This window comes from Fulmarus glacialis, unplaced genomic scaffold (genome assembly GCF_000690835.1).
Source record: "Fulmarus glacialis isolate BGI_N327 unplaced genomic scaffold, ASM69083v1 scaffold2399, whole genome shotgun sequence".
Taxonomy (NCBI): Eukaryota; Metazoa; Chordata; class Aves; order Procellariiformes; family Procellariidae; genus Fulmarus; species Fulmarus glacialis.
In genome coordinates this window covers 1-14129 of record NW_009231198.1, presented here as the reverse complement: position 1 = coordinate 14129, position 14129 = coordinate 1, and the positions used below count along the sequence as shown (strand labels likewise).

Below are 14129 nucleotides of genomic sequence, written 5' to 3'. Positions count from 1 at the left end.
GGGGTGGGTGACCCGCGGCTGGCTGCCACCTGCCCATAAAGCCACTCTCTCACTCCCCCTCTTCAACAGGACAGGGAAAAGCAAGATGAAAAAGTTCATGGGTTGGGCAAAACAGACTCGACTTGGGGAAAATTTTTTTTTTTTTTGCCAATTAAAAATAGAATAGGATGGTGAGGAACAAAGACAAAAGTAAAACCACATTCCCTCCACCCCCTTCTTTCCAGGCTCAACTTTACTCCTTCACTCTTCTGCCTCCTCCCGGCATCGAGGGGAGCTGCGCGGGGGGATGGGGAACGAGAGTTGTGGTCAGTCCATAACACTTCGTCTCTGCTGCTCCTTCCTCATCACACTTTTCCCCTGCTCCAGTGTGGGGACCCTCCCACGGGATACAGTCCTTCAAAAACTGCATCAGTGTGGGTCCCTCACAAGACACAGTCCATCACGAACAGACTGCTCCAGCATGGGTCCCCTGTGGGCCACAGTTCCTGCCAGAAAACCTGCTCCTGCATGGACTCCTCTTGACGGACTGCAGCTCCTGCCAGGAGCCTGCTCCAGCATGGGCCCCCCGTGGGCTGCAGCTTCCTTCAGAGCATCTCCACCTGCTGCAGCATGGGGTCCTCTACGGGCTGCAGCGTGAATATCTGCTCCACCATGCTGGTCCACGGGCAGCAGGGGACAACCTGCTTCACTCCGGTCTCTCCACAAGCTGCAGGGGAATCTCTGCTCCAGTACCTGGAGCACCTCCTCCCCCTCCTCCTTCACTGGATGTCTGCAGGGTTGTTTCTCTCACATGTTTTTTCACTGCTCTTTCACAGCTGCTGTGCAGCATTTTTTACCCTTTCTTAAATATGCTTACACAGAAGTGCCACCAGCTTGGCTGACGGGCTCAGCTTTGGCCAGTGGTGGGTTCATCACAGAGCCATCTGGGACTGGCTGTGTCTGACACAGGGCAGCCGCAGCCTCTCCCCAACCCTGCAGCCCCCTGCTACCAAAACCTTGCCACATAAACCCAATACATATGTAGATGTGAAACATAACTTTCCTCTACAAAAGCCATAGCAATTCTTTCCTGTTAAATATTTCTTTTTCTTCTAGTGGTATTATTCTTTTATTATAGATTCCGCCGATCTTTCTGGTTACAAATACCTATATGCCTGATATGTCCCTCAGATTCCTGCCTGAGTCCTCTCTAAAAATTGGCGTTACATTTGCCACTTTCTGCAGAGCACAATAAGTAGTTTGGTAATGTTTCGTTTTACCATGGTTCCTTCGGAATTGTTCAGTGAATATCATCTGGTCCTGGAGATCTGTTTTTCATATTAATGGCTTGTTCCAGAATGTCTTCTAGTGATGTTCAAAGGACAGATTCGAAGTCTCTTCTTCTCTCTTAAAAACAAACAAAAAACCTGAAAAAAACCAAACTCTGGTTTGGTTTCCCCAAAGCACATTCATGGTGAACTCTGATGCAAATAATTCACTTGGCTTTTCCACTGAAGTTGTTCTGTTTCATTGAAAGCATTTTTAAAGTCTTGATAACCTATTGTCGTAACATTTATAGGTCTTCTGTTTTCTTATATATTAGCAGCTAATATGTTTTCAGCATGTTTTGCAATCTTTCCCTCAGTCTTTTTTACCTTTCTGTCTTGTGGTTATGTATTACATTTTCTACAATTCATGCTGTGCTTTTGTTTTGTTTCAAGCCAGGTCCCAATATTGACAGAACAACAACTAATTTTTCTTTGTTTTTATCTGATGTTAAAACATGTTTGTTCATTTTTTATGTGTGTGTAGGGGTTGTAATTTCCAAAGATCTGTGTATGTTTTGTGATATAAATTTACTCTGGAGCTCAAATCTGACAACAGTTGAAAAATCCGGCGTTTGCAGATCACTTAAATTTTCAGTTGATCGGCTTAAAAAGCTTTCCCCTTTTCAAGTTGGTCTTTTTTTAACTGACGGGCATTGTACTGAATATTTTGGGGTTTGCTGGTTTTTAGTTGGGTTTGGTTTTTTTTTCCCTCACATGAAAGTGTTGAATTTGGGTAGTGATACTTTGCACTGCTCAGGAATAAATACTGCATTGCTGCTTCTCGTGTTATTCCTTTGGCTAGCCAGGTACTGATCCAGGTGGTTGTGAGTCTCTGGTGGCAGGACTAGGGACTTATTATTGCTAGTTTTAATTTGTGCTTGTAATCAGGAAAAATAAAATATGATTCCACAAAAGAATAAAATTATCTTCATAAATGCAAATACTTTATTGCTCCCACAGTTGCCAAACTGTAGCCTGTTTTATTAGGAGAAAGTGGTGACATTTTTCTTTTATCCAGCTTATTCAGCTTGGAATAAGCTTGGAAAAAGCAAGGCTTTTTCCTTGCTACCAGATCTCTTGTAACTGCATTCTTCATTTTCTCAGTTACAGTGAGATGTTGGCTTTCACCCTGACTGCCTTCTTGGAGCTCATGGACCATGGTATTGTCTCTTGGGACATGGTCTCAATAACCTTCATCAAACAGGTGAGTTTGGGTAAAGGGGGCGAGTGGATGCTATTTCTTCTTGTGCTTTAATGCAGCTTCCAGGAAGAGCAAGATGACTCTGAGAAGCGAGTACTCATTGAGAGCACAGTGCACCCAGCTTTCTGAGCCCTGTCTCCCTTAGCTTGTCTCACTCACCACAAGGTTTCCTAGATGGGCATCTATTGATCTGCTGGTTCATCTGTTTTTAGATTGCAGGGTATGTGAGTCAGCCTATGGTAGATGTCTCCATCCTACAACGATCCCTAGCCATTCTAGAAAGCATGGTGCTAAACAGTCAGACTCTGTATCAGAAGATAGCAGAAGAGATCACCGTGGGGCAGCTCATTTCTCATCTGCAAGTGTGAGTGTCCACCTAACAGTGGTGTGATTTAAATCAATTTTATGAATATCTGTTAATTTGAAAATACATCCTTTTACATTTAAAATACTTAAAGATGCTATTTTTAAAGTATTACTGATATGACATCTTACTTGAACTTTAGGATTTCTAACAGATTTTTCAAAAAGTAAGATCCTGGAAAAAAATGTGCTGTGTTCTGGAAGCACTTAAGCACATGAGTATGTCTTGAACATATATTGCTTTAACAAATGCACAAGCATGTTCAGTGTTGGGAACAAACCTGCGTCTTACTAAAACAACTTCCCAAAGCTTCTGCATCCAGTCATTTGTTACTTTCACCCTTCTTTAAACTGTTTCCACTAGAATCTAAGAGCTCATCATCTTCTGGTTTTTGTCCTGCATATTAAGGAAGAAAACAATGGCTTTTCTTGCTTTTTTTCCCATCTCCCCTTCCTCTCTTTCCAAACGAACTGGCAAATTAATATCTGGCTTTTAAGGCTGTTTGTCTAGGTCAGTTCTACTCTTCCATAAAAAAAGAAGCGTGCATTTGTTAGAGCTTTAAGTAGGTGGTGTTTTTTTTTCTCAAACCTTTTAATTCTGAAAATGTGGAAAAGCACCATTTGTGAGTATGGTTAATATTCCTTAATCAATGAACAGTAATTTAAAAAATTATAGTGCAAACAATGTACTGCATCAATGTCACTGTGTGGTTAGAGTGTTTATACATTTGAACTTGGTTAACAGAAAAGCTAAACTAATTCTCATGAACACTGCAGCAACTTTGTTCTGCGAAGAGTATATGTTCTTTCAGCTTTATAATTTCAATTTTAGTAAAACACAGGTTTGGTCCTAACACTGAACACACTTGTGCAGTTGTTTAAGCAAAATGTCTTTGTTCAAGACATACTCATATGCTTAAGTGCTTCCAGAACACAAAAGGTTGCTGAAGAAAGTATCTATGCAGGGAATATTGTAGAAAGGGAGGCTGGAGAGTGAGTCGGAATTTGCTGGTGTTTGGTTGGCAAGACTATCAGGAGGGAGCAATCTTTAACAGAGGATAGGTTCTGGAAGAACAGATCCATGGAAACAAGTTTGAAAGAGATGAGTTAGAAGAGGAGAAATTAATTTAAAAATTGTTTTGCTGTGTCAAAAAGCAAGCAGCAAACCCTGAAAAGGAGGGTAGAAGAGGTAAAGTGACAGAATTCAGAGACTGCGAAGCTTGGAGACCCAAGGAAAACCTAGGATGATGCATGAACATTTGCATGTTTGAAGTATGACAGATTGACCAAAATGAAGAAGATGTGGAAGGGAGCAATAGAAGAGGAAGGTTCTTATCCACAGATATGCCAGGGATAAATGCCAAAGTGGGGAAAATAGCTATTTAAGCTAAAAGATGTTTTAGCTTTAGATGTTTTATAAAAGGTTAGTTGTTTTTTTTTTTTTTAATATATATAAAAATGTTTTTTAAAAAAGTATACACGCACACACAAATTCATTTAGGTGATGCACTGCACTTCTGTTAATCAGAAGAGCTTGAAGTTCTGCAGAAGTCTCCCAAGAGTAATAGTATAGCAAGAAACAAAACTGGATTTGATAGAGCATCAAGATGGGGGTGGAAAAGAGTGTGATTGGCATTTGGAAGCTTATTCAAAACATCACAAGTGAAACTACACACTTCGCGTGATCTAGGAGGGGACTAAGCACCCTTTACCCGAAGAAGCTCTTCAGTGAAAATAAGAAAAAGACGTGTGGGTTGGGCCAAAGTATTGAGGTTGGAAGGCAATGCCATACAGACAGGCATGCTTCCCCCTTAGTTCCTTTTGCGTTTGGTTGTTTCCATTGACATAGGGGAGAAAAATTACTTGCTCTGTATAAGTTTCTAGATGTACCTATATAACAGACTGCAGTATAACTAGGCTTTACAGAGATAGTTTCAGCATTGGAAACAAACCATGGTGGTGCTGAACTCTGAGCTCTGCTGGGCTGCGATCTGCACTATCTTCTGAATAATGGAGCTATCAGACAGCAGTTTCTGTCAGCTTTTTGCAGGCCTTATGAAGAGTTGGATGGCATAAAAGTAGATTACCTGAATCCTGCTTGTCTGTTGAAATGCAAGATAGCTGTAGTAAATGTTCTTACAGTGCAGGCAAAGCAGCAAGCTGTAATGTTCTATACTGTCTGTTCTCTTATGATCTTCCCATTTTCGTTTCTGCAGCTCAAACCAAGAGATTCAGACATATGCCATTGCACTGATCAATGCCCTCTTCCTGAAGGCACCAGAGGACAAGAGACAGGTTTGTTCTTGCTTTTTGACTTTAAACCTGAATAATGGTTACTGATTGGCTGTTTACTTTGTGTCTCAGAAATCATATTGTCTGGGCAAGGCAGACCTCAGACCTTGCCAAGAACTTATGTAGCTGTTTGCTATGTGGCAACATAGGCAAAAAAGTATCATCCCATTAATGTGTTCTGGAGCAGCACATCTATGTTTAGGAGATGCTCAGAAAGGAATCTGAAAGGCCTTGAGAGATGGAAAGTAATCCTCTATACAGCATGGAAATTTTTTTTGAAGAAAGTTAATTCCATATGGGAGAGGTAGGCTGGGTAGAGTCCTTGGGATTGTATGTACTTCCTAAACAAACACCCCACTACCCCCTTGCCCAAAAAACGGACCTTTCTTAAGTCATAGGTGATGTGAGAAATGAAACACCTGTCCTGCTCTGAGGAAACCCCCAAGATCTCAGCTACATGCAAGATGTGCATATGTCTGTATTGTGTAGCTTCGCTGTGTTAAGCCTTTCTTCTCTAGTGCCCTGTTTGTGCCTTATTTCTGGACTCCGAGCTAAATCCTGTCTGCTTCTCTTTGTGCCTTTTTTTGCTTTCTGCCAGCAGGACAAGCTGCTTAACCCACTAGACCTGCCCATCACTGTAAGTAACTCGAGCCTGGGGGCTGGTCATGCGGAACTGTAGGCATGTTAGCATTTCTCCAGTTATGCCTCCTTGTATCTCAGAAATGATGCATACAGGCTTCAGATAGTGGATGAGCCTAGGGAAAAGGGTGGGAGGGCTCCTGGGGATGTACTCAGATTGTGAAGGGTAGAAGAATCAGTAGCAGGAGAAATCTTGAATGACGTATTGTGCACACAAGATAATAAAGATGATCGTAAAAGGAAACTGATACTACAAGACTGACCAGGTGAACCAATTTTAAAACTGGAACCAGTTCTTTAGTAGTCTGAGTCTCCTTAAACTTACTACAGCCTGAGTTTATACCCCAAATCTCAGTTGCGTTAATGACAGTTTCATATCCAGCTGCGTCCTTCTAAAGGTAGAGCTGTTTGTCTGTGAAGGGCAGTCACAAAACTTAGTGCTGGTTGGGGGCTAGAGCATACATTCTGCCTAATCTGTGACTTCTCCCTTTGGGAATTGTACTATAAGAATGTTTTTTGCCCTGTGCTATCTCCAGGGGAATCTTGTTAATAGGTTGATTTGAAACCTTCTGTATCTTGAGATTCTGGTACATGTTTTAGATTTTTTTCTGGGTGGCACAGGGAATGCTCCACTTTTGCCAAGGATGCAGTGCCTTCAGAGGGGAAACTATGGTCTCAATAAATGTTACATAATTTCTAAAATTAATGGATATGCTTAACACATGAAAATAAGGAAGAACATACTCCTCTGTTGGTAATTTAGCCAAGATACTAAACTTCATAGCAAACAAAATTCCAAGGGATCTTTCACTTCTTTTCTTTTTTTTTTTTTTTTCTTTTTTTTTTTTTTTTCCACTTGAACACAATCCACATGACCACAGAGGGCCATGAAGATGATTAAGGGACTGGAATATCTTTCATATGAATAGAGGCTGAGAGATTTGGAATTGCTCAACCTTGAGAAGAGAAGGCTCAGAGGGGTCTTATCAATGTGTATAAATATCTGATGGAAGGGAATAAAGAAGAGGGAGCCCAACTCTTCTCAATAGTGCCTGCTGACAGGACAAAAGGCAATGGGCACAGCTTAAAACCCAGGAAATTCCACCTGAACGCACACACACAAACAAAAGAAAAATTAATATAAGAGTGGTCCAACACTGGAACAGGTTACCCAGAGAGGCTGTGAAGTCTCCATCAGTGGAGATATTAAAAACCTGACTGGACGTGGTTCTGCGCAACCTGCTCTGTCTGAACCAGGGGAGTTGGACTAGACAATCTCAAGATGTCTCTTCCAACATAAATGATTCTGTGATTCTGTGACCCCATCAAGCAGCAAAGTGGGCATTACTGGACTCTCAGCAGAACATAGATCCCTTAGCAGTGGTTAGGCTGTGTGCGTGCTCATGCTTCTTACTACGCTATTTAGAATTGTTTAATTGTCTTTGTCCTTCCCACTGTTTATCTGCTTCAGTCACCTGTTACTTCATCCCATGTACAAACTAATTCCTTCAGAGTAAGGATTCTTTGTGTTGCATGCACAAACAAATCCTAACAGCAGGCCTTGTTCTATTCTCAGTACTACATCTCACAAATCATAGTAAAAAATAATGACTCAGAGTGCAGTGTGTGATCTCTGAAACCACTTCCTACTACATCTAGATGCTTCTTAGATATCTTCCACTCAAGCACTGACTCATTTTGATTGTAACATGAGCGCTGCTGAACTTGCAGCCATTATGGCTTGGCTGTCAGCCAGCATATCGCTTTCTTGTTTTAGGAGGTTTCTGTCTGGAGCAAAAGTGATAATATGGACTTGGAATGGGGCTAATATACACATTTTACCAGACTCCTTATAAAGCCTGTCAGGAGCAGGGTTGATAAGAGCAGTTGGAACAGTCTTGGATTGCTCAGAATGTACAGCTGATTGAATGCAGTTGTCTAAGACTGCACATCTGCTTCCAATTCTCAATCCACACTGCATAGGAATGTGAAGAGATCTCAGACCGGCAGTTCTTTTGGACTTTTTTCAGATGATATATTGCCCAACAGTTTTTTCTTACCCAAAGATTTTGCTTATAACAGCAAAATTCTGATAATTCCATCTTGACATTAGCACTTGTGCCACTCTCCTAGCAGGTGTGATGAGATCACTGGTATTTTAAAATAAGTACATCTTCACAATTTGCAAGGAAAGCACAGGTTAGATTTTTGCAGGTGCCTGTGTAATTGGTCCCGGAACTGAAGGCTTGCAGCAGATACTTGCATCTGCTGTGACTGTCATCATGACTTGATGGTTGGAAACCCTTCTCATCTGGGGAAGGAAGCCATGCAGTAAAGAGGGAAACTGGAAGCTTTCCTTTAAGCATGAAAATTATTTACCCTTTACTTTTGTAAACTGAAGTGCTTCTGCAAATTGTCCTTAAACTGACTTCTGAACATCTCTTTAGGAACTGAGACAAAGGAAATGTAAATTTCAGAGGGAGAGTTTTTGAGAGGGAGGAGACCTGAAAACTACATCCTGTAGCCCTTGTTATCTTGGGTGTATACCTAGGTATAGAAAGTTGTGAAATGCTAATTGAAGGACCCTCTTGTAGATGACAGATTTTTCTGGGCAACCCACAGTATGCTCCCTGCTGCCATATCTCCTGATACTGAAATATCATTAGATGTCCAATGTTAAGCTAAATTTTCTTCTGTTCTTTGAATACCTTAGTGCCTTTCTCCACATTAATGATGTTTTGTGAGGGATCCATCCATGAGTTGTGCCATGGTAAAGATGACCCTTGCATCCCAACTTGATGCTTGCTTTGTGGTGAGATGCTAAATTGACAGTCTGTAGTAAAAGCACTTTGTTGTGTGCCAGTGCTATCTCCAATTCATAGGCTTCCTTCTTTCTCTCCTTTCTGCACAATGTTGGCTTTTTGTTTATATTTCATTCATGTTATTTTATCTCTAAATTCCACAACAGGAAATGGCTAACGCATTTGCCCAGAAGCACCTGAGGTCTATCATCCTGAATGTAAGTATGTCTGGAATGACAGAGTGCTTCCTAATGTTCTCTCAGTAGAGGTTTCACTTGTGCAGAGTGTAAATTCTGCTGCCCTCAGGGCACTTCCAGAAGAGTGACTCTTTCAAAGGTGAAATTGGAGCCACTTGTTCAAAAGGGCATTATCAGGATGCTTCTTTCTGCTGTTACAGAGCATTTATCATTATACTTCTGATGGAATATGGAGCTTAAACATCTGAATGTTCATATACAGAGATGTACATGCAGCGTGGCATACGCCTACAGCTAATACCTCAGTTTTTATTTGTATTCTCTTCATTTCTACCCTATCCTTTATTTTGCAGCATGTGATCAGAGGAAACCGCCCAATTAAAACAGAAATGGCACATCAGCTGTACGTGCTACAGGTCCTGACCTTTAATCTCCTGGAAGAGAGAATGATGACCAAAATGGATCCCAATGATCAGGTCACTATTAGAGCTGAGTAAGATCTGATAGAATAGGACGTACAAGGGGCCTTATTCCTGAGCTCCTTAGCTCCATAGAATTTGCAGTAGGTGGTGCATAAAGTTTCAAAATCACCCCTCACATTGTAGTCCTTGAGATTAGGGTATGCTCATGACCATCCTGCTGTATGCTGTGGGACTTTTAGAGACGTAAGTGGTCACTGGACGCCATATATTCCTTTCTTGACCAGTGTGATGCCAGCTGTCAAACTGATTACTCCACCTCTATGGAGCGCACATCCTTTTATCCATTTCTTTGCAGTATACAAGGAAGCTGGGCATTTTTAAGGTGTCTCTTAGTCAGTTCTTAGATGCATTGTAGTCTTGAGTGAGAAATGCCTTAGCATTATCTGAATGCCTAGAAATTGCCTTTAATTAAACTTGAGGCAGTTAAAGAAAAAGGCAAATAAATACTTTGCTTGACCGAATACACTAAAACTTGCCATTTTGAAATGGATTGCCTCTTTTTACGTAATGTTAATGACCTCTGGCATCTCTCTGTATTCACTGTGTGAGCTCTGGAGAGAGAGGTAGAACTGTGCATTATGTGAAAATACTGCCCTAATGATTGATCACGTTACCATTTCTCTGCCTTCTGTCCTTCAGGCACAGAGAGACATCATATTTGAGTTGAGAAGAATTGCATTTGATGCGGAGTCTGACAGCAACACCGTCCCCGGCAGTGGAACAGAAAAACGCAAAGCCATGTACACCAAGGACTACAAGATGCTGGGATTCACTGTATGCATCTAGAGAGAGTGCTGACTGTAAAGCATGTAAAGGCAATCTAAGCAATCTCCATCAGAGTTGTGGGGAAGTAAGGAACAGAAATAGCTGTTTGCTTTACTATACTTCTGTATCTGAGTTTTAGAAATTTAGCTACACTCAGACTCCCAAGGAAGATCATTATGAACTTGCTGATCGGTTAAATGCCAGGGCTCATTAGGCACATTCTCTGGAGATATTTACTTACCATATGCACCTATTCTATGAAGAACTTGGAATTGGCCTGTCTTCTAGAAAGTACAGATAGTGTTGTCAGCAGGTGTCCAAGGTTACCCCTGGGATAGATGTGAGGGAGTGCTTGATGGACAGGCGGTTGTAAAATTCCTTCAGAAAAGGTTCTCACACAATTTCTTTGAGCTCATTTGTTTGGGTTCTTTCTACATACTCCTTTCACAGAATCACATCAATCCAGCCATGGATTTTACTCAGACTCCTCCAGGGATGCTGGCATTGGACAACATGCTTTACTTGGCCAAATTTCATCAGGACACCTATATCAGGGTAAGTGAAGCTGCTGTTTTTTGCAGATACCAACACCTCAGCAGCTCTTCTTAGTGTGTGTTGCATCCTCTTCTTGTAGATTGTTCTGGAGAACAGCAGTCGAGAAGATAAGCATGAGTGTCCCTTTGGGCGCAGTGCAATTGAGCTTACTAGGATGCTTTGTGAGATCCTGCAAGTTGGGGAACTCCGTAAGTACCATTTATTACCCCAGCTTTCCAAGTTGCTGGGCTGATGCTTCTGGAAGTAGCTTACAGGCTGACCAATATTCACAAGCATTTGTACCTTGATCTCACTTCTGCCATGTAAGGATAGGGGGAGCTTGGAGTTAGTTGCACTATCAGTGTCCCAGTGATAATACCAGTATCGAAGTAAAGTAAGAAATTTTGTTGTGTGCGCTCTGGTTCTCCTGAAAAACTGACACAAGCAGAAGGCTTCAACTTCCTGAAGCTTCAGCAGGGTGCTGTATAAAAAAAACACTCTAGAAACCATCATGAACTTGAGAAAAGTTTAGTAGCTCTGACAGTCTCAAAACAGCATTCTGAGACAATTAACCATTATAAGAAATTCTGTCAGAGGAGCGTGGGAAACAACTGCAAGTAGTCATTTGGGGGGACTAGAATGAAAAGGGTACATGAGTCACAGAGGCTTGTATGGTGAAGCGTGGGGATAGTTGCCATTCCCAATATAGACCGTCTATGGGGAGACAAAGCATTGAACTGTCTTAATCTCTTTGAGTTAGTACTATTACATACCATCAGGTTTCTGTCACTAGTAGTGAATTTTAGTTACTCTTAGTAGCTCTTGTGCAATATGCTCACATGGTTGTGGTTTCTGTTTCTTCCTGAAGCCAATGAAGGCCGGAATGACTATCACCCCATGTTTTTCACCCATGACCGTGCATTTGAGGAGCTATTTGCCATCTGCATCCAGCTGTTGAACAAGACTTGGAAAGAAATGAGGGCGACAGCAGAAGACTTTAATAAGGTCAGAGTGGAGAAGAGGTATTTTTGTAGAATCTTTTGCAGAACAGCACGTGTTCACTCAGCCTGTACACTTGGTTGAAGAGTAGGGCGCAGAAGGTATGACAGGGCATTGACGTGGGCTGTAAGGGAGGATGGTCCAACTTTTATTTGGTATGACCTGAGGTCATTCTTTGTTCTTCTGGATCTTCAAAGTCACTAGTACGTTCACACTCCTGGCCCCGGTTACTCTATGTCAGTTCTTTGCTTCCACTGAGCTATGCCCTGGTTCTCTGCTGCCATTAAGCAGCAAGAATGTGATGTGCTTTTCCCCCTGCCCAATCTCTTTAGGTTATGCAGGTTGTGAGGGAACAGATCACACGGGCTCTCCCCTCTAAACCAAACTCCTTGGACCAGTTCAAGAGCAAACTGCGCAGCCTGAGCTATTCTGAGATTCTGCGACTACGCCAATCTGAGAGAATGAGCCAAGATGACTTTCAGTCACCACCTATTGTGTAAGTGCCTAACAAAACCAATTGCCTTCTGCGCTTGCTGTTATCTCAATTTTCTGCTTACTGTTCCATATTTGATTCCCAGGGAGCTGAGAGAGAAAATCCAACCAGAGATCTTGGAGCTGATAAAGCAACAGCGCCTGAACAGGCTTTGTGAGGGAAGTAGCTTTCGAAAAATTGGAAATCGCAGAAGACAAGGTAAGGTGACAGCGTCCACTGCATTTTTTTCATGTGAAGAACTGTAGGCAAATAAGATCTAATGGATTAATCCGTCAGCAGGTGTGTTGCCAGAAAGGAAAGCTGGTTACCTGGGCTATCTATAACAGCCAGTAGTTTGGCATGAAACAGATCTGCATTTCTTAGAATGCTGCCATCCCCTCATGAACAGGAAGCAGTGCTGAGGAATTGGGGGAGCAGAGGCATTGGGTGGGGTGACCATAATGTAGTGGCTGTAAGACCTTACGTGAATGATCTTGCTCAGCTTACTCTACCTGATGCGTGTTCCAGAAAGATTTTGGTATTGTCGCCTGGCTCTGAATCACAAGGTGCTACACTATGGAGATCTGGAAGATAATGCCCAGGGGGAAGTGACCTTTGAATCTCTACAGGAAAAAAGTAAGTCCCGATTACTGCTCTGAGCACACTGTGCAATGTTCTGTGCTCTGCCGTCTAGAGGCTGTTATGAGTACCATCCTAGAGATGAGAGAAAAAGAGCTGTGGCTGAAGCCCTAACTGAGATGAGATCAACTTTTGGTCCTTGCCCAAATCCTTTGAGTCTTGGAATTGCTTGGTATTTCTTATAACAGCCAACTGTAGGGATGTGTTACTGGTAATGTGTTTTGGAAAACTGCAGTAATAAGCTACAGGAACAATGCTCAGTTGCAAAGACAAAACAAAGTTCATCTTTTCATCTTGTTTGTGAGTTTTACTTTTTCACTGTTAGTTCCAGTTGCAGACATCAAAGCCATTGTCACAGGGAAGGACTGTCCACACATGAAGGAGAAAAGCGCACTGAAACAGAACAAGGTAAGTGCTCCCTTTTCGCCTGTAATATCCAATGCTGTAGAGTTGAAAACTGTGAAAGCAAGCAACGGGGCAAATGATCTTCCACACTGCAGGTGTATTGTTTACAAAACCCATCTCATATCTGGGCCTTTTCCTAGTACTCATTTGTGATTGCTAGGCGCTGTGAGCATAGTCTGGTTGTGCTATAGGCTATTCGGAGTTGCTCAGAATAATGATATGGGAAAGTGCACTGAGCTGCAGCAAGGCAGCTTCTCTTCTTGGGTTAGTAGGCAGAAGGTGCTGTGATGTTTTGTTCAGTCAATGAGTGAAAGATTCTTTTCCATTCAGGAAGTGTTAGAATTGGCCTTCTCGATATTATATGATCCTGATGAGACCTTGAACTTCATTGCACCTAATAAATATGAGGTAAGAAACATAGTGGTTAAGCAGTAGAATATAAAGCAATTTACTTCAGAGATTAAGAAGGATCGGTTGCTTCTTATTAAAGGCTTGAGCAGGATGTCTCCCACCAGGTTCATTCTTAGAAAGTGTTGCTGATACTTAGTGTTACTGTTTTTTTTTCCCCAGTTATCTTTCTCTTCTAAAAAAAAAAAAAAAATTCCTACTCTGATTTCCCTTAGTCTGGACTGCTACTTTCTTTCCTCCTATGCAGTCAGTTGTTCCCTTTTCCCCCTTCTATAAGGCACTGATACCTAAAATAGCTTTGCTTTTTCTGTTATTATGCCACAATAGAAACTCTTGGCCCTCTCCTAGAGCCATGGGGTCATGCTTACTTCTAGGCTTCCAACTTCCATTGGAAATTTCTATGGGCACTGTTTTGGGGTTGGGTCCCCCCCCCCCCCCCATAGGTTAATTCCCTCCCATGTTTCCTATTTTGGAGCTGTATAGGAGTATCTCTAATTGTTACGTGGATGGAAAGATTCAACATAACCTATCATTTATGCCCGGAGTTGTGAATTATCCTTTTTTTTCCACAGTACTGTATCTGGATCGATGGGCTTAATGCGCTCTTGGGGAAGGACATGTCCAG

At 41.9% G+C, this 14129-nt stretch overlaps 1 protein-coding gene across 1 annotated transcript in view; it reads left to right on the top strand.

Moving 5' to 3' along the window:
* The window catches only part of ELMO2 (engulfment and cell motility 2), a gene marked incomplete at its 3' end in the record, with an annotated part of 18465 nt that extends 4342 nt beyond the window's left edge, over window positions 1–14123 (top strand). Inside the window, exons 7-22 of the mRNA XM_009584469.1 lie at window positions 2412–2511; window positions 2721–2872; window positions 5088–5166; window positions 5765–5800; window positions 8771–8821; window positions 9154–9276; window positions 9922–10056; window positions 10498–10602; window positions 10682–10790; window positions 11450–11586; window positions 11913–12076; window positions 12159–12271; window positions 12581–12688; window positions 13017–13099; window positions 13427–13504; window positions 14077–14123. Of these exons, the coding sequence (XP_009582764.1) occupies window positions 2412–2511; window positions 2721–2872; window positions 5088–5166; window positions 5765–5800; window positions 8771–8821; window positions 9154–9276; window positions 9922–10056; window positions 10498–10602; window positions 10682–10790; window positions 11450–11586; window positions 11913–12076; window positions 12159–12271; window positions 12581–12688; window positions 13017–13099; window positions 13427–13504; window positions 14077–14123 (1620 nt within the window). The remainder of the gene's footprint in view (window positions 1–2411; window positions 2512–2720; window positions 2873–5087; window positions 5167–5764; window positions 5801–8770; window positions 8822–9153; window positions 9277–9921; window positions 10057–10497; window positions 10603–10681; window positions 10791–11449; window positions 11587–11912; window positions 12077–12158; window positions 12272–12580; window positions 12689–13016; window positions 13100–13426; window positions 13505–14076) is intronic.
* Between the last annotated feature and the right edge of the window lie 6 nt (window positions 14124–14129).